Below are 20616 nucleotides of genomic sequence, written 5' to 3' on the forward strand. Positions count from 1 at the left end.
AGTGATAACAATCGTGTAAAAAATCGTGGGCCCAATTTGAGAGGTCAAAGGTCAGACCCAGTTCGAAGTGGTATGAAATTCCCTTAATCATCTCTGACTTTTCTGCTCAATCATCTGACCCGACTACACTCGTTATCTGAATTCGCTTTACTGTGTTATTTCTCTTTCCTTGTAGTACCTGATTAGTAATTTGATTTCAATTTTTAGTCGTGTGTTAATTTTTATTTTCTTTTATCCAGTTTGAACTTTGTCAAACTTTTACTTATAGGTTTGCTCCCGTATACTTAAGTTTATATTGTTTCTCAGTTCCGTTAATTTTTAATGTATTTTAATTAATTTCAGTTAGTTTAATTTTCATTGTATTTTGTTTTTTTATTTCTCCCGGATTGAACTTTTCGAAAAAATTGGTCAGCAAAATTATACAGTCAATTTAATTGATCTGAAATTACGGAGTCAAACGTACGATTCTATAAAATAGAATAAATTCAATCCTAAGAAATAAAGTTAAGTAAATTACGTCTGACTGATTGAAAAAATTTTTTCTTTTCTTATGATACTAAAAGAATTTTAGTTTAAACGTTTAGTGTTTTAATCACATATCTACGCATTATTCCATTAATGACGCTTTTATCCTTGATAGTGGAATAAAATTTGCAAGAAATTATCGGCATGTGAAAAACACAAAAGGTAGAAAAAAAAGAAAATAAAGAAGAAAAAAAAAAAACAGGTCGGTCCAGATATGAGCCGAAGTTTATCGGAAAGCGTTCGCTCGATTCCTAAAACCACGTACTTCCTATGGAGTGCGGTTCACCACAATTCGCCGTAATAATAATTACTTGGCTTGTGGCTTCGTATAGCTATAGCGAATATCCTCGGGATGTATAAGCTGCCGTTAACGACGGTTAAAGTAGGGATTCAACCAATAAATAAAGACTTGCACGCCTCTATATATATACAGAAGGTCGTATGGCTCTTAACGCCAGTACAGGTTTCGGACTCTGGCTTGCGAGTCTATATAGTCACAGGCTGCACCTCAGACATCGTGGACACACGTAATCAGCTGGAAATACGCACCTCTGCAATCTACGCATCGAATAAATAGGTGATAATTTTATTATTTTGCATTTTTTTCCTTAGTTTGATTTATACGAATTTTTCTTTTTACCCAACTTGTGAAAAAAAAAAATAGTTTTATTGGATAAAGTTTACTTTTGTAAGGACCAGAAGGATATTTTGGATTTTAAAAAAAATTGTTTATTTTCTAAAACATATATTGTAAATAAAAATTTAACAAACTTTGGTTTTGAATTTGAATCAGTTTTATTAAAAAAATTATAATTAATCACAGGTGAAGTAAAATTTTTTTTTTTTTTTTTTCTTCTTTAGTTTGTATTTAAATAAATAAATTTTGATTCTATGCATTGAATAATAACCAAAATTTTCATTTATTACTTATAAAGTTTGCTTTTGTCTTTTTTACCTTGATAAGTAAGTCTTGAAGTTTTTGGTCGATAGCTACGACCAAAAATTTCAAGGCTGATTTACCAACGTAAAAGATTTATTATCTGATGTATAGAATGAAAATTTATTTATTTAAATATAAATCCAAAAAAAAAAGACATTTTTTTTTTTTTTTGATCTGTTATTCGTCTTCACGACAGAAAATTTTTTATTTAGCGAAGATACTTTTTCTTTTGAATTTTCAAAAAAAGTTTATCGACTTTTCAAATTGTTTTCAAATATCTTAAAAATAGTAACTTTACCAAACCTTAAAAACATCACGTTTTATCATGCTTTGGGCGAATGAAAAAGATTCTAGATTTCTGACCACCTGGCAGGAGATCGATCGCAATCATGGGTGTTGTGCCAAAGTATTCGGTATAAGATATATCATTTTTGGTATTTATTCAGACTACTCGAGTCATTGCTGATGGAAGAATTTTCAGAAAAATATCAAAATAAAGTTTTGAAAAAAATAAAAATAAGAGGATTCGTACCTAGTCAAGTGGGCATGGAATGCCCCATATATTTTTGTAGGAAATCTCACGTGCTAAAAACTACATCACAATTTAATTAAAACAATATATACGTATACAATAATTAACAAATTGAATGAACAGAGCGTTCCTTAAGAGTACAGAAAAATTATTAACAACATTTCCGGTCCATATTTATATTGCAAAAATATCTCTTACATTCGATAGATTTTCGTGTGGATATTTTGAATAACTTTAAAGACGATTTATTAAGAAAAACAGAACTCAATATTTAAAGAAATATATGAGATATTTTTGCAATACAAATGCCTAGAACGACGTTAAAAATTTCCTGTATTTTCAGAGAGTGCTCTTCGTTCATTCTTTTTGTTAGTTAACATCTTACGATTAGTATTTGCTAACGATGAGTTAGAAAATAGCGTCAAGACAGTGTAAACAAAATGTTGGTTGATTCATTCTGTTTTGTTTGCGGTGAATTCATTAAAGTAAAGAGTAAAAAATTTTTATGCTATTACTAATCATTATTCTTGAATTAAAAAGACTCCGATGTTCAGCAAAAGTTTTTCTGATTGTGATATAAAATAAAATTATGAAAAAGTCAATTATTTTTCTTAAAATTGGAGAAATTGCTCTGGTTTCTACAAAAGCAAACTTTGATAAAGAAAACTATTTTTTCCGTTATTAGTAACCTAGAAGGAACCAAAATTTGACATTCACAAGTCAGACCCAAAATTCGTGTCGACCGGTGTAATATACATATATAAACAAGAAAACCATGTAAATTAAACTACTCGTTATATTCTCAAATTTCTTCCAAGCTTCCAGGCCACAAGTTTTTCTTATTCTATTCGATTCCCTGATTCGTATATTCGATTATTTCGTCTAAAAATTAACTCACGCCACTTCGACAATCATACAGAGATACAAGTCATCATGTTACCTTTACGTTTTCGCTATAATAATGAAAAATTACAAATTTTCAATTTCTTTCAATTTTTCCAGTTTTTTGAGATTTAAGAATTTTGTATACAAATGATGGCAAATAATAATCCACACATCTTTCAATAAGTTCATCCTTGTAGACATGTTACGTAAGTTCAAAATCTGATCACATATGTGCACCAATTATTATAACGCCGTTCATACGCATGCTATTCTGGACCTCCAATTGCATGTACAAACATTTTATTTTTTTCACACTCCATATCCATAATTACATCAATATGCCATTCACTAAACTTGAAATAGTAACATAATAATTCTAACGAAGGTCAACAGTTCACTAATTGTAAAATCAGTATGGTTTATTTGGAAATCAAAAAGCAGCTTTTTTACGTCGCAATTTTCGGGGGGTCGGATTGGTTCAGGTTCACCTGATTTGTCATTGTTGTTTGTTTTTAGGGTTATCGTTGACGTATATGTGTATCCCCAAATATCAAAGTCCACGAATTTCAAACGCGAAAAAGGGATTAATAGCCCCATTCTATAAACAATTCTGGACAAAAAGACTGCACAGCATTTTTATTTGAGACAGAAATCGCAATAGCGAATTCGTAAAATTCATGCCATTCGGTGATAAAAGAAAAAACATCACTGTAGTCGAACGAGTGAAAATAACCATCAGGTTTATTATTTGAGTAAAGCTTAATAGTATCGTATGTAATGTCGAATTGTTTAATCAGAACAAAAGTAACGTAAAACAAAAACAACATCTGAATAGACAATTAATAGTCACACATAATGTACATAATGCATTTAATATAAGATGTAAAAATATACTTTACGAATGAATCATTATGCTTTGAGACAATTTTGTAATCCTACTTGATTGGCTAAAATTATCAACGTTGTAATTGATAAAATTGTTCACAAACCAAAGTGGAAAAAAATCTTTTTTACGGCTCTGCATCGTTAAGAATCGAAATAAAATCGTAGTACACAAGATTTCATTTTGACATCTAGAGGAGAAATAAGTCTTATCTTTTACTTTTACAGGGAGGCAAATAAATAACGTGGGTGCTTTTATCTGTACTAAAAATGGCCACCGGTAACAAGTACTTAGTGGTAACAATCGTCGCCATTGCGGTTGTTTCGATAACAATCTCAACCGCAACTGCACAACAAAACTATAATTATAATGCTGAAAAGCCAGGCTCGTGTCCGCCCGCACTTCCGGTGCAAATATGCAGCAGAGGCTGCTACGTAGACGCACACTGCCAAGGGATAGGAAAATGTTGCTCAACCACCTGCGGTGGCACGGTTTGCTCCAGGCCCGTTACGATGCGAGCCCGTCCAACTGGTAAGTCAAAAAATGAGTGTGCAGGTCAAACTTCTTCTTCCGCATGTTCATTGCAATCATTAAGTTCATTACATATATTATATAATGTAAATTAAATTTGTGTGACAGAAAAACCCGGGTCTTGCCCAGCGACTCCAACTGGAAGATGGGTCTGCACTCCCACTTGTTCATCTGATGCCGACTGTCCAGGAGCTCGGAAATGTTGCAGAAACCGATGTGGAGCATTGGCTTGCCAGAAACCAGGAGAATCAGCACCGGTACCAGCGGAAGTACCTGTTGATTCTAACCCGTACCTTGTATACATGCAGAACTGAATGTGAATGCAGCCAAGTTACAACCAACCAATCAAGTTTAATTAATGTGGGAGTAACAACAGGATTTAAAAAAATTCCAATACAACGTATTTTCATAGACACCTTATACTACTTTAACCCCGCTTTTGGAAAAAAAATCATAAATACTTATATTCACATGTGACAAATGTGTTGCATGATGGAATACTAACTGCGAATATTGAGGTTTCTTCGAGTCTGTCTCCGAATTTAACCCTTTCGCCTACAATTTCGTTTGAGAGTTATGATGGTACGTCGATCAAGTCAATCATGAGAATCACGTGTGAGAACCATGGCATTTCAACGTGTGATCGACCTATTAATTATCGGAACTTAAATCTCAGGCCAGGCGATTAATATACTTACATAGATACGAACACATCTATATCCTAGTCATTTGTAATTGATCGTGTAAACTCACTGTGAATATACTTGCGCGTGTGGATTTACATGATAGACGATTTAATTTCCATAAATTGAGTGACGCGATGTATTATTAGATTCAGACATATTTTCTTCCAACAACCGGTCCCAAATAGGACATGGTTACTCCATGCTCGCCTTGACTGATGCTTTGTTCACACCACGGTCTTCTTCACAGGGACTCTATGACCCTATATAGGACCCTAGAACGTATCGCATGCGAGTTGTCTGAAATATCGAATGCGATATTCTGTATATGAAACAGTATTCTCGAGCTTCCGTTAGTTAATCGTGTACGATAGTTATTGTTCACTATTTATCAACTGGGTAAAACCGTGTGATACTGTAAATCGTATGCGATGGATTTCGATAATTTGAATATACATTGTTATTTTTTTTTATATAAAAGTTGTGAATGAATGAATAATTAAGCGATGTTTTACATCGGAAATAATATTATTATTAAGGTTACGAAGTAAGTACCTCATTATTCAATTATAATTATTGTCAACCTCTTGTCTCGATTGTAATGGTGTATTGCATTAACATTAAAGACTGCAATCCAATAGTGTAATTACCTCTTTCCTAAAAAAAAAAACTTTATCATGGACCCGGTAATGGACACGGATTACTGACATAATAATCAAGTAGATATGAATATTGCACTAGGTCTTGAATTAATTCAATCAAGCAAGTTTTATGCTCACTTTCAGACACTTACCGATGGAAAAGATTTTTTTGTTTTTTGGTTATAAATCCGCATCTTTTCCTCACAATTGCTGACATTTTGCACATAGATAAGTAATCAAAATTTGATTTTTTATTGTACTTCCGATGATGCTTATAATGCTTATGGCGCTGAGAACGCTTCCTGTCGATCAACATTGTTGGGAAGAACCGAAGAACACTCATTGTGATGATGCTTTCTGGATTTCTCAAGACCAAATGTGAGAAAAACGGAGAACGCGAACTACAGATGAAACCGATGATATACTGAAACGTTACGATATGGACTCATAAACGCGATTAACATATATCTGTCAACATCGCAACGTACTGAGGAAAAAAAACTGAAACGGTTGGATGGACTTGACAAAATCGCGATAATAGATTCTAGTGAATAAGACAGTCATAAAAAGATCTCGAAATTTGAAAATGAGTGAAAAATAGCATTTTACAGTTGCGGCGTACAGTTAAATATACATTTAGATTAAACTTTCAATTACATTTCAATTGAAATTTGAATGCAGGTGTATGAATTTCAAAAAATCACGATCTGCTGCCGTAATACGACTTGACTGATAGTCTTATAATCAGTTTAGTCAAAAATAGGAAATTAATAGCAGCATGAGCGAATGACATTAGATGACTCGAAGCTGAGAGTACTCATTTTTAAATACCATAAATGAAGCGCAAAAACGATTGCAGGGCATCACTGCCCGGCATCATGTGAACACCCGATGTGTAGTTATTAGTGCAAGATTCTCCCCTTCGGTCACCCGCAACATTCTAGTAACCTAAACTAGTGCCTGGAGTTGGACCGTTCTGTCCTCTTATTCCTGAGATCGTATTCTCACTCATCTGAAATCGCCCAAATTCCGCATCGATAACACAATATACTGAGAAGCCTGTAATATGTACAATACTCGTATAATGAACGAGTATACGATAATTAATAATGTTACTATCCATTCATAATACTAACGATGTAGACCAGAGTGTTTTCTATTCGGCTATTTTTAATTCAGTTGACAGCTAAAATTTTTTGGATATGTCGAAAAGAAAATTCCCTGTGAGGTAAAGCGCTTAATATGAATATTCAGTGCTTTCCCTAGGCGTAAAAAGAATTTTTGTATGAAATACATGTGAATCGAAAGTTTTTTGGCTCGCAGTGTATTCGGCCTGCAATTACTGTTGCAAAATTATGTCAGAATAGTGCATTGAATAAGTGTTGGCGACACATTCCAAATTCGTGGAAATTTTCACCAAAAATCTATAAGAGTGAGTCTTACTTTTTTCGTAATTTTCGGCGTCGAAAATTTTCCATCTCGGAATCGATTCGTATGATCCTTTCTGGATTGATTGTTCGCCCAGGAACTCAGGAATCACAGCAAAAAGAGTGTAAGACCAACAGCAGAGAAATGAGGACAAACGACCGTCGGCTGAAAAATGAAGAGAATACGTCTTTCGTTTTTCGGCTATAACTTTTAATCCGTTGCTCGGAACGCATTCGGACTCGCTTGATCAATTTCTCTCGCAAAATTACGTCGGAATGGCGCCTGAGAGGATTTATTGCAGCACTTTTCAAAGTCGTCGAAATTATAGCAAAAAATCCGAAGGGGTTAGCCTTACTTTTTTATTCATTCTTGGTGCCGGGAATTTTTCGTCGGAATCAATTTGTATGACCCTTCGTAGATCAATTGGACGCCCAGGAACTCAGAAAACACAATGAAAAAAGGGTAGGGCCAACAGCTGAGAAATTACAACGCGAAGACCGGCAGTAGAAAAATATGGAAAATTCTTCTTTTGTTTTTTTGGCTGTAACTTTTGATCCGTTGCGCGCAGCGCATTCGGACTGCGCTCAATCGATTTCTCTCGAAAAAATTACGTCGAGATAGTGCCTGGAAGAATTTATTGCAGCACTTTTCAGAATCGTCGGAATTTTTGCCAAAAATCCAAAAGAGTTAGCCTTACTTTTTTTGCAATTTTTGAAGCTGAAAACTTCTGGTCTCCGAATTCATTTGTATAACCGTTTCTTGGCTGATTGGAACCCCAGGAACTCAAAAAACACGTCGAAAAAAGCGTGGGACCAACAGCAGAGAAATGACGATGAAAATCTTTAGTTTTTTGGCTGTAACTTTTGATCCGTTGCTCGCAGCGTATTGGGACTGCGCTAAATCGATTTCTCTCGCAAAATTACGTCGTAAAACAGCACTAAAGAATTAATTACAGCACTATTCAAAGTCGTCAAAATTTTTGTCAGAAAGCCAAAGGGGTTAGCCTTACTATTTTTGGGATTTTTGGAGCTGAAAATTTCTGGTCTCCGATTTGATTTGTATGACCGTTTCTTGGCTAATTGGAACCCCAGGAACTCGAAAAACACATCAAAACAAGCGTAGGACCAACAGCAGAGAAATGACGATGAAAATCTTTAGTTTTTTGGCTGTAACTTTTGATCCGTTGCTCGCAGCGTATTGGGACTGCGCTCAAATGATTTCTCTCGCAAAATGACGTCGGAATAGTGCACTGAAGAATTAATCACAGCATATTCCAAAGTCGTCGAAATTTTCGCCAAAAATCCAAAGGGGTTAGCCTTACTTTTTTCGGGATTTTTGAAGCTGAAAATTTCTGGTCTCTGAATTGATTTGTATGACCGTTTCTTGGCTAATTGGAACCCCAGGAACTCAAAAAACACATCAAAACAAGCGTAGGACCAACAGCAGAGAAATGACGATGAAAATCTTTAGTTTTTTGGCTATAACTTTTGATCCGTTGCTCGCAGCGTACTGGGACTGCGTTCAATCGATTTCTCTCGCGAAATTACGTCGGAATAGTGCACCAAAGAAGCAATTACAGCACATTCCAAAGTCGTCGAAATTTTTGCCAAAAATCCAAAGGGGTTAGCCTTACTTTTTTTGGGATTTTTGGAGCTGAAAATTTCTGGTCTCCGATTTGATTTGTATGACCGTTTCTTGGCTAATTGGAACCCCAGGAACTCAAAAAACACATCAAAACGAGCGTAGGACCAACAGCAGGGAAATGACGATGAAAATCTTTAGTTTTTTGGCTGTAACTTTGAATAGAAAATAAGAATCCTACGTCCATAGAACTAATCGTTGATAACATGTCTGTGAAGCCTAAATAAAAATATGAATATAGAATTTATGACTTATCACTTACCTGTCCCCACTGCATGTCATCAGAAATTTCCACAAAATTGTGTCTAAGTAATAGAGTGATAATAGACTAATCGACGAGGGCGGTTTCGGTTCATTTTCAAGCCGCCTAATTAGAGGCAACCAATTTTACGCAATCTCAGTGTGCCTAATTATAGGCAACCAATCTTACGTCACGTAAGAGTGCCTAATTATAGACAACCAATCTTACATAACATCAAAGTGCCTAATTATAGGCAACCAATCTTACGTAACCTCAGAGTGCCTAATTATAGACAACCAATCTTACATAACATTGAAATGCCTAATTATAGGCAACCAATCTTACATAACATTAAAGTGCCTAATTATAGGCAACCAATCCTACGTCACGTAAGAGTGCCTAATTATAGGCATCCATACCCGTGTTGGGAAGACCTCCTCGGCTCGGATGTTCTCCTGATACCAGGAGTAATTTTCTGCTGAAATTTCTCCGATTTGCCTAATTCTAAGCGGATGTAGCACGTAAGCAAGCGATCACACGCCTTCTCAAGCGAGCATGCATGCATCAAAGCACACAGTATCAATGTCGCAAGCAGTCAATCAATCAGTCCCTGTTTTTGGAAGACCTCCTCCGCTCAGATGTTCTCCTGATACCAGGAGTAATTTTCTGCTGAAATTTCTCCGTTTTGCCTAATTCTAAGTGAATGTAGCATGTAAGCAAGCGATCACACGCCTTCTCAAGCGAGCATGCATGCATCAAAGCAGACAGTATCAACGTCGCAAGCAGTCTATCAATCAGTCCATGTTTTTGGAAGACCTCCTCGGCTCAGATGTTCTCCTGATACCAGGAGTAATTTTCTGCTGAAATTTCTCCGTTTCGCCCAATTCTAAGTGAATGTAGCATGTAAGCAAGCGATCACACGCCTTCTCAAGCGAGCATGCATGCATCAAAGCACACAGTATCAATGTCGCAAGCAGTCAATCAATCAGTCCCCGTTTTTGGAAGACCCCCTCGGCTCAGATGTTCTCCTGATACCAGGAGTAATTTTCTGCTGAAATTTCTCCGTTCTGCCTAATTCTAAGTGAATGTAGCATGTGAGCAAGCGATCACACGCCTTCTCAAGCAAGCAGGCATGCATCAAAGCACACAGTATCAATGTCGCAAGCAGTCAATCAATCAGTCCCTGTTTTTGGAAGACCTCCTCGGCTCAGATGTTCTCCTGATACCAGGAGTAATTTTCTGCTGAAATTTCTCCGATTTGCCTAATTCTAAGTGAATGTAGCATGTGAGCAAGCGATCACACGCCTTCTCAAGCAAGCAGGCATGCATCAGAGCACACAGTTTTAATGTCGCAAGCAGTCAATCAATCAGTCCCTGTTTTTGGAAGACCTCCTCGGCTCAGATGTTCTCCTGATACCAGGAGTAATTTTCTGCTGAAATTTTTCCGTTTTGCCCAATTCTAAGTAAATGTAGCATGTAAGCAAGCGATCACACGCCTTCTCAAGCGAGCATGCATGCATCAAAGCACACAGTATCAATGTCGCAAGCAGTCAATCAATCAGTCCCTGTTTTTGGAAGACCTCCTCGGCTCAGATGTTCTCCTGATACCAGGAGTAATTTTCTGCTGAAATTTCTCCAATTTGCCCAATTCTAAGCGGATGTAGCACGTAAGCAAGCGATCACACGCCTTCTCAAGCAAGCAGGCATGCATCAAAGCACACAGTATCAATGTCGCAAGCAGTCAATCAATCAGTCCCTGTTTTTGGAAGACCTCCTCGGCTCAGATGTTCCCCTGATACCAGGAGTAATTTTCTGCTGAAATTTCTCCGTTTTGCCTAATTCTAAGTGAATGTAGCATGTGAGCAAGCGATCACACGCCTTCTCAAGCAAGCAGGCATGCATCAGAGCACACAGTTTTAATGTCGCAAGCAGTCAATCAATCAGTCCCTGTTTTTGGAAGACCTCCTCGGCTCAGATGTTCTCCTGATACCAGGAGTAATTTTCTGCAGAAATTTTTCCGTTTTGCCCGATTCTAAGTAAATGTAGCATGTAAGCAAGCGATCACACGCCTTCTCAAGCGAGCATGCATGCATCAAAGCACACAGTATCAATGTCGCAAGCAGTCAATCAATCAGTCCCTGTTTTTGGAAGACCTCCTCGGCTCAGATGTTCTCCTGATACCAGGAGTAATTTTCTGCTGAAATTTCTCCAATTTGCCTAATTCTAAGCGGATGTAGCATGTAAGCAAGCGATCACACGCCTTCTCAAGCGAGCATGCATGCATCAAAGCACACAGTATCAACGTCGCAAGCAGTCTATCAATCAGTCTCTGTTTTTGGAAGACCTCCTCGGCTCAGATGTTCTCCTGATACCAGGAGTAATTTTCTGCTGAAATTTTTCCGTTTTGCCCAATTCTAAGTGAATGTAGCATGTAAGCAAGCGATCACACGCCTTCTCAAGCAAGCAGGCATGCATCAAAGCACACAGTATCAATGTCGCAAGCAGTCAATCAATCAGTCCCTGTTTTTGGAAGACCTCCTCGGCTCAGATGTTCTCCTGATACCAGGAGTAATTTTCTGCTGAAATTTCTCCAATTTGCCTAATTCTAAGCGGATGTAGCATGTAAGCAAGCGATCACACGCCTTCTCAAGCGAGCATGCATGCATCAAAGCACACAGTATCAACGTCGCAAGCAGTCTATCAATCAGTCCCTGTTTTTGGAAGACCTCCTCGGCTCAGATGTTCTCCTGATACCAGGAGTAATTTTCTGCTGAAATTTCTCCGTTTTGCCCAATTCTAAGTGAATGTAGCATGTAAGCAAGCGATCACACGCCTTCTCAAGCAAGCAGGCATGCATCAAAGCACACAGTTTTAATGTCGCAAGCAGTCAATCAATCAGTCCCTGTTTTTGGAAGACCTCCTCGGCTCAGATGTTCTCCTGATACCAGGAGTAATTTTCTGCTGAAATTTCTCCGTTTTGCCTAATTCTAAGTGAATGTAGCATGTAAGCAAGCGATCACACGCCTTCTCAAGCAAGCAGGCATGCATCAAAGCACACAGTATCAATGTCGCAAGCAGTCAATCAATCAGTCCCTGTTTTTGGAAGACCTCCTCGGCTCAGATGTTCTCCTGATACCAGGAGTAATTTTCTGCTGAAATTTCTCCGATTTGCCTAATTCTAAGCGGATGTAGCACGTAAGCAAGCGATCACACGCCTTCTCAAGCAAGCAGGCATGCATCAAAGCACACAGTATCAATGTCGCAAGCAGTCAATCAATCGGTCCCTGTTTTTGGAAGACCTCCTCGGCTCAGATGTTCTCCTGATACCAAGAGTAATTTTCTGCTGAAATTTCTCCGTTTTGCCTAATTCTAAGTGAATGTAGCATGTGAGCAAGCGATCACACGCCTTCTCAAGCAAGCAGGCATGCATCAAAGCACACAGTTTTAATGTCGCAAGCAGTCAATCAATCAGTCCCTGTTTTTGGAAGACCTCCTCGGCTCAGATGTTCTCCTGATACCAGGAGTAATTTTCTGCTGAAATTTCTCCGTTTTGCCTAATTCTAAGTGAATGTAGCATGTAAGCAAGCGATCACACGCCTTCTCAAGCAAGCAGGCATGCATCAAAGCACACAGTATCAATGTCGCAAGCAGTCAATCAATCAGTCCCTGTTTTTGGAAGACCTCCTCGGCTCAGATGTTCCCCTGATACCAGGAGTAATTTTCTGCTGAAATTTCTCCGTTTTGCCTAATTCTAAGTGAATGTAGCATGTGAGCAAGCGATCACACGCCTTCTCAAGCAAGCAGGCATGCATCAGAGCACACAGTTTTAATGTCGCAAGCAGTCAATCAATCAGTCCCTGTTTTTGGAAGACCTCCTCGGCTCAGATGTTCTCCTGATACCAGGAGTAATTTTCTGCTGAAATTTTTCCGTTTTGCCCAATTCTAAGTAAATGTAGCATGTAAGCAAGCGATCACACGCCTTCTCAAGCGAGCATGCATGCATCAAAGCACACAGTATAAATGTCGCAAGCAGTCAATCAATCAGTCCCTGTTTTTGGAAGACCTCCTCGGCTCAGATGTTCTCCTGATACCAGGAGTAATTTTCTGCTGAAATTTCTCCAATTTGCCTAATTCTAAGCGGATGTAGCATGTAAGCAAGCGATCACACGCCTTCTCAAGCGAGCATGCATGCATCAAAGCACACAGTATCAACGTCGCAAGCAGTCTATCAATCAGTCTCTGTTTTTGGAAGACCTCCTCGGCTCAGATGTTCTCCTGATACCAGGAGTAATTTTCTGCTGAAATTTCTCCGTTTTGCCCAATTCTAAGTGAATGTAGCATGTAAGCAAGCGATCACACGCCTTCTCAAGCAAGCAGGCATGCATCAAAGCACACAGTTTTAATGTCGCAAGCAGTCAATCAATCAGTCCCTGTTTTTGGAAGACCTCCTCGGCTCAGATGTTCTCCTGATACCAGGAGTAATTTTCTGCTGAAATTTCTCAAATTTGCCTAATTCTAAGCGGATGTAGCACGTAAGCAAGCGATCACACGCCTTCTCAAGCAAGCAGGCATGCATCAAAGCACACAGTATCAATGTCGCAAGCAGTCAATCAATCAGTCCCTGTTTTTGGAAGACCTCCTCGGCTCAGATGTTCCCCTGATACCAGAAGTAATTTTCTGCTGAAATTTCTCCGTTTTGCCTAATTCTAAGTGAATGTAGCATGTGAGCAAGCGATCACACGCCTTCTCAAGCAAGCAGGCATGCATCAGAGCACACAGTTTTAATGTCGCAAGCAGTCAATCAATCAGTCCCTGTTTTTGGAAGACCTCCTCGGCTCAGATGTTCTCCTGATACCAGGAGTAATTTTCTGCAGAAATTTTTCCGTTTTGCCCGATTCTAAGTAAATGTAGCATGTAAGCAAGCGATCACACGCCTTCTCAAGCGAGCATGCATGCATCAAAGCACACAGTATCAATGTCGCAAGCAGTCAATCAATCAGTCCCTGTTTTTGGAAGACCTCCTCGGCTCAGATGTTCTCCTGATACCAGGAGTAATTTTCTGCTGAAATTTCTCCAATTTGCCTAATTCTAAGCGGATGTAGCATGTAAGCAAGCGATCACACGCCTTCTCAAGCGAGCATGCATGCATCAAAGCACACAGTATCAACGTCGCAAGCAGTCTATCAATCAGTCTCTGTTTTTGGAAGACCTCCTCGGCTCAGATGTTCTCCTGATACCAGGAGTAATTTTCTGCTGAAATTTTTCCGTTTTGCCCAATTCTAAGTGAATGTAGCATGTAAGCAAGCGATCACACGCCTTCTCAACCAAGCAGGCATGCATCAAAGCACACAGTATCAATGTCGCAAGCAGTCAATCAATCAGTCCCTGTTTTTGAAAGACCTCCTCGGCTCAGATGTTCTCCTGATACCAGGAGTAATTTTCTGCTGAAATTTCTCCAATTTGCCTAATTCTAAGCGGATGTAGCATGTAAGCAAGCGATCACACGCCTTCTCAAGCGAGCATGCATGCATCAAAGCACACAGTATCAACGTCGCAAGCAGTCTATCAATCAGTCCCTGTTTTCGGAAGACCTCCTCGGCTCAGATGTTCTCCTGATACCAGGAGTAATTTTCTGCTGAAATTTCTCCGTTTTGCCCAATTCTAAGTGAATGTAGCATGTAAGCAAGCGATCACACGCCTTCTCAAGCAAGCAGGCATGCATCAAAGCACACAGTATCAATGTCGCAAGCAGTCAATCAATCAGTCCCTGTTTTTGGAAGACCTCCTCGGCTCAGATGTTCTCCTGATACCAGGAGTAATTTTCTGCTGAAATTTCTCCAATTTGCCTAATTCTCAGTGAATGTAGCATGTAAGCAAGCGATCACACGCCTTCTCAAGCAAGCAGGCATGCATCAAAGCACACAGTATCAATGTCGCAAGCAGTCAATCAATCAGTCCCTGTTTTTGGAAGACCTCCTCGGCTCAGATGTTCTCCTGATACCAGGAGTAATTTTCTGCTGAAATTTCTCCAATTTGCCTAATTCTAAGCGGATGTAGCATGTAAGCAAGCGATCACACGCCTTCTCAAGCGAGCATGCATGCATCAAAGCACACAGTATCAACGTCGCAAGCAGTCTATCAATCAGTCCCTGTTTTTGGAAGACCTCCTCGGCTCAGATGTTCTCCCGATACCAGGAGTAATTTTCTGCTGAAATTTCTCCGTTTTGCCCAATTCTAAGTGAATGTAGCATGTAAGCAAGCGATCACACGCCTTCTCAAGCAAGCAGGCATGCATCAAAGCACACAGTTTTAATGTCGCAAGCAGTCAATCAATCAGTCCCTGTTTTTGGAAGACCTCCTCGGCTCAGATGTTCTCCTGATACCAGGAGTAATTTTCTGCTGAAATTTCTCCGTTTTGCCTAATTCTAAGTGAATGTAGCATGTAAGCAAGCGATCACACGCCTTCTCAAGCAAGCAGGCATGCATCAAAGCACACAGTTTTAATGTCGCAAGCAGTCAATCAATCAGTCCCTGTTTTTGGAAGACCTCCTCGGCTCAGATGTTCTCCTAATACCAGGAGTAATTTTCTGCTGAAATTTCTCCGTTTTGCCTAATTCTAAGTGAATGTAGCATGTAAGCAAGCGATCACACGCCTTCTCAAGCAAGCAGGCATGCATCAAAACACACAGTTTTAATGTCGCAAGCAGTCAATCAATCAGTCCCTGTTTTTGGAAGACCTCCTCGGCTCAGATGTTCTCCTGATACCAGGAGTAATTTTCTGCTGAAATTTCTCCGTTTTGCCTAATTCTAAGTGAATGTAGCATGTAAGCAAGCGATCACACGCCTTCTCAAGCAAGCAGGCATGCATCAAAGCACACAGTATCAATGTCGCAAGCAGTCAATCAATCAGTCCCTGTTTTTGGAAGACCTCCTCGGCTCAGATGTTCTCCTGATACCAGGAGTAATTTTCTGCTGAAATTTCTCCAATTTGCCTAATTCTAAGCGGATGTAGCATGTAAGCAAGCGATCACACGCCTTCTCAAGCGAGCATGCATGCATCAAAGCACACAGTATCAACGTCGCAAGCAGTCTATCAATCAGTCCCTGTTTTTGGAAGACCTCCCCGGCTCAGATGTTCTCCTGATACCAGGAGTAATTTTCTGCTGAAATTTCTCCGTTTTGCCCAATTCTAAGTGAATGTAGCATGTAAGCAAGCGATCACACGCCTTCTCAAGCAAGCAGGCATGCATCAAAGCACACAGTTTTAATGTCGCAAGCAGTCAATCAATCAGTCCCTGTTTTTGGAAGACCTCCTCGGCTCAGATGTTCTCCTGATACCAGGAGTAATTTTCTGCTGAAATTTCTCCGTTTTGCCTAATTCTAAGTGAATGTAGCATGTAAGCAAGCGATCACACGCCTTCTCAAGCAAGCAGGCATGCATCAAAGCACACAGTTTTAATGTCGCAAGCAGTCAATCAATCAGTCCCTGTTTTTGGAAGACCTCCTCGGCTCAGATGTTCTCCTGATACCAGGAGTAATTTTCTGCTGAAATTTCTCCGTTTTGCCTAATTCTAAGTGAATGTAGCATGTAAGCAAGCGATCACACGCCTTCTCAAGCAAGCAGGCATGCATCAAAGCACACAGTTTCAATGTCGCAAGCAGTCAATCAATCAGTCCCTGTTTTTGGAAGACCTCCTCGGCTCAGATGTTTTCCTGATACCAGGAGTAATTTTCCGCTGAAATTTCTTCGTTTTGCCTAATTCTAAGTGAATGTAGCATGTAAGCAAGCGATCACACGCCTTCTCAAGCAAGCAGGCATGCATCAAAGCACACAGTATCAACGTCGCAAGCAGTCAATCAATCAGTCCCTGTTTTTGGAAGAACTCCTCGGCTCAGATGTTCTCCTGATACCAGGAGTGATTTTCTGCTGAAATTTTTCCGTTTTGCATAATTCTAAGTGAATGTAGCATGTGAGCAAGCGATCACACGCCTTCTCAAGCAAGCAGGCATGCATCAGAGCACACAGTTTTAATGTCGCAAGCAGTCAATCAGTCAGTCCCTGTTTTTGGAAGACCTCCTCGGCTCAGATGTTCTCCTGATACCAGGAGTAATTTTCTGCTGAAATTTTTCCGTTTTGCCCAATTCTAAGTGAATGTAGCATGTAAGCAAGCGATCACACGCCTTCTCAAGCAAGCAGGCATGCATCAAAGCACACAGTTTTAATGTCACAAGCAGTCAATCAATCAGTCCCTGTTTTTGGAAGACCTCCTCGGCTCAGATGTTCTCCTGATACCAGGAGTAATTTTCTGCTGAAATTTCTCCGTTTTGCCTAATTCTAAGTGAATGTAGCATGTAAGCAAGCGATCACACGCCTTCTCAAGCAAGCAGGCATGCATCAAAGCACACAGTTTTAATGTCACAAGCAGTCAATCAATCAGTCCCTGTTTTTGGAAGACCTCCTCGGCTCAGATGTTCTCCTGATACCAGGAGTAATTTTCTGCTGAAATTTCTCCAATTTGCCTAATTCAAAGCGGATGTAGCATGTAAGCAAGCGATCACACGCCTTCTCAAGCGAGCATGCATGCATCAAAGCACACAGTATCAACGTCGCAAGCAGTCTATCAATCAGTCTCTGTTTTTGGAAGACCTCCTCGGCTCAGATGTTCTCCTGATACCAGGAGTAATTTTCTGCTGAAATTTTTCCGTTTTGCCCAATTCTAAGTGAATGTAGCATGTAAGCAAGCGATCACACGCCTTCTCAAGCAAGCAGGCATGCATCAACGCACACAGTTTTAATGTCGCAAGCAGTCAATCAATCAGTCCCTGTTTTTGGAAGACCTCCTCGGCTCAGATGTTCTCCTGATACCAGGAGTAATTTTCTGCTGAAATTTCTCCGTTTTGCCTAATTCTAAGTGAATGTAGCACGTAAGCAAGCGATCACACGCCTTCTTAAGCGAGCATGCATGCATCAAAGCACACAGTATCAACGTCGCAAGCAGTCTATCAATCAGTCCCTGTTTTTGGAAGACCTCCTCGGCTCAGATGTTCTCCTGATACCAGGAGTAATTTTCTGCTGAAATTTCTCCGTTTTGCCCAATTCTAAGTGAATGTAGCATGTAAGCAAGCGATCACACGCCTTCTCAAGCAAGCAGGCATGCATCAAAGCACACAGTTTTAATGTCGCAAGCAGTCAATCAATCAGTCCCTGTTTTTGGAAGACCTCCTCGGCTCAGATGTTCTCCTGATACCAGGAGTAATTTTCTGCTGAAATTTCTCCGTTTTGCCTAATTCTAAGTGAATGTAGCATGTAAGCAAGCGATCACACGCCTTCTCAAGCAAGCAGGCATGCATCAAAGCACACAGTTTTAATGTCGCAAGCAGTCAATCAATCAGTCCCTGTTTTTGGAAGACCTCCTCGGCTCAGATGTTCTCCTGATACCAGGAGTAATTTTCTGCTGAAATTTCTCCGTTTTGCCCAATTCTAAGTGAATGTAGCATGTAAGCAAGCGATCACACGCCTTCTCAAGCAAGCAGGCATGCATCAAAGCACACAGTTTTAATGTCGCAAGCAGTCAATCAATCAGTCCCTGTTTTTGGAAGACCTCCTCGGCTCAGATGTTCTCCTGATACCAGGAGTAATTTTCTGCTGAAATTTCTCCGTTTTGCCCAATTCTAAGTGAATGTAGCATGTAAGCAAGCGATCACACGCCTTCTCAAGCAAGCAGGCATGCATCAAAGCACACAGTTTTAATGTCGCAAGCAGTCAATCAATCAGTCCCTGTTTTTGGAAGACCTCCTCGGCTCAGATGTTCTCCTGATACCAGGAGTAATTTTCTGCTGAAATTTCTCCGTTTTGCCTAATTCTAAGTGAATGTAGCATGTAAGCAAGCGATCACACGCCTTCTCAAGCAAGCAGGCATGCATCAAAGCACACAGTTTTAATGTCGCAAGCAGTCAATCAATCAGTCCCTGTTTTTGGAAGACCTCCTCGGCTCAGATGTTCTCCTGATACCAGGAGTAATTTTCTGCTGAAATTTCTCCGTTTTGCCTAAGTCTAAGTGAATGTAGCATGTAAGCAAGCGATCACACGCCTTCCCAAGCAAGCAGGCATGCATCAAAGCACACAGTTTTAATGTCGCAAGCAGTCAATTAATCAGTCCCTGTTTTTGGAAGACCTCCTCGGCTCAGATGTTTTCCTGATACCAGTAGTAATTTTCCGCTGAAATTTCTCCGTTTTGCCTAATTCTAAGTGAATGTAGCATGTAAGCAAGCGATCACACGCCTTCTCAAGCGAGCATGCATGCATCAAAGCACACAGTATCAACGTCGCAAGCAGTCTATCAATCAGTCCCTGTTTTTGGAAGACCTCCTCGGCTCAGATGTTCTCCTGATACCAGGAGTAATTTTCTCCTGAAATTTCTCCGTTTTGCCTAATTCTAAGTGAATGTAGCATCTAAGCAAGCGATCACACGCCTTCTCAAGCGAGCATGCATGCATCAAAGCACACAGTATCAACGTCGCAAGCAGTCTATCAATCAGTCCCTGTTTTTGGAAGACCTCCTCGGCTCAGATGTTCTCCCGATACCAGGAGTAATTTTCTGCTGAAATTTCTCCGTTTCGCCCAATTCTAAGTGAATGTAGCATGTAAGCAAGCGATCACACGGCTTCTCAAGCAAGCAGGCATGCATCAAAGCACACAGTTTTAATGTCGCAAGCAGTCAATCAATCAGTCCCTGTTTTTGGAAGACCTCCTCGGCTCAGATGTTCTCCTGATACCAGGAGTAATTTTCAGCTGAAATTTCTCCGTTTTGCCTAATTCTAAGTGAATGTAGCATGTAAGCAAGCGATCACACGCCTTCTCAAGCGAGCATGCATGCATCAAAGCACACAGTATCAACGTCGCAAGCAGTCTATCAATCAGTCTCTGTTTTTGGAAGACCTCCTCGGCTCAGATGTTCTCCTGATACCAGGAGTAATTTTCTGCTGAAATTTCTCCGTTTTGCCCAATTCTAAGTGAATGTAGCATGTAAGCAAGCGATCACACGCCTTCTCAAGCAAGCAGGCATGCATCAAAGCACACAGTTTTAATGTCGCAAGCAGTCAATCAATCAGTCCCTGTTTTTGGAAGACCTCCTCGGCTCAGATGTTCTCCTGATACCAGGAGTAATTTTCTGCTGAAATTTCTCCGTTTTGCCTAATTCTTAGTGAATGTAGCATGTGAGCAAGCGATCACACGCCTTCTCAAGCAAGCAGGCATGCATCAAAGCACACAGTTTTAATGTCGCAAGCAGTCAATCAATCAGTCCCTGTTTTTGGAAGACCTCCTCGGCTCAGATGTTCTCCTGATACCAGGAGTAATTTTCTGCTGAAATTTCTCCGATTTGCCTAATTCTAAGTGGATGTAGCATGTGAGCAAGCGATCACACGCCTTCTCAAGCAAGCATGCATGCATCAAAGCACACAGTATCAACGTCGCAAGCAGTCAATCAATCCCTGATACCAGGAGAAATTTTACGCTGAAATTTCTCCGATTCGCTCAACTTAAATTGGAAGTGGCGTGTAAGCAATGTTTGCAATAGTAAATTTATTGCAAGTCAAGGACATACCTTGTACGGGACGGAGTGAGGGATTTTGTATGTAATTGAAACAACTATTCATGATTATCAAATTTCAGTTTATTTCTGTG

At 40.2% G+C, this 20616-nt stretch overlaps 1 protein-coding gene across 1 annotated transcript; it reads left to right on the forward strand.

Moving 5' to 3' along the window:
- The first annotated feature begins 956 nt into the window (after positions 1 to 956).
- Positions 957 to 4737, forward strand: LOC124410747 (waprin-Phi1-like). Its single transcript, XM_046889344.1, has 3 exons — positions 957 to 1097; positions 3988 to 4296; positions 4405 to 4737. Exons 2-3 carry the CDS (start codon positions 4035 to 4037, stop codon positions 4608 to 4610), a joined length of 468 nt encoding a protein of 155 aa, XP_046745300.1. The 5' UTR covers positions 957 to 1097; positions 3988 to 4034; the 3' UTR covers positions 4611 to 4737.
- Positions 4738 to 20616: the final 15879 nt, after the last annotated feature.

The sequence above is a fragment of the Diprion similis genome, chromosome 1 (genome assembly GCF_021155765.1).
Source record: "Diprion similis isolate iyDipSimi1 chromosome 1, iyDipSimi1.1, whole genome shotgun sequence".
Classification (NCBI taxonomy): Eukaryota; Metazoa; Arthropoda; class Insecta; order Hymenoptera; family Diprionidae; genus Diprion; species Diprion similis.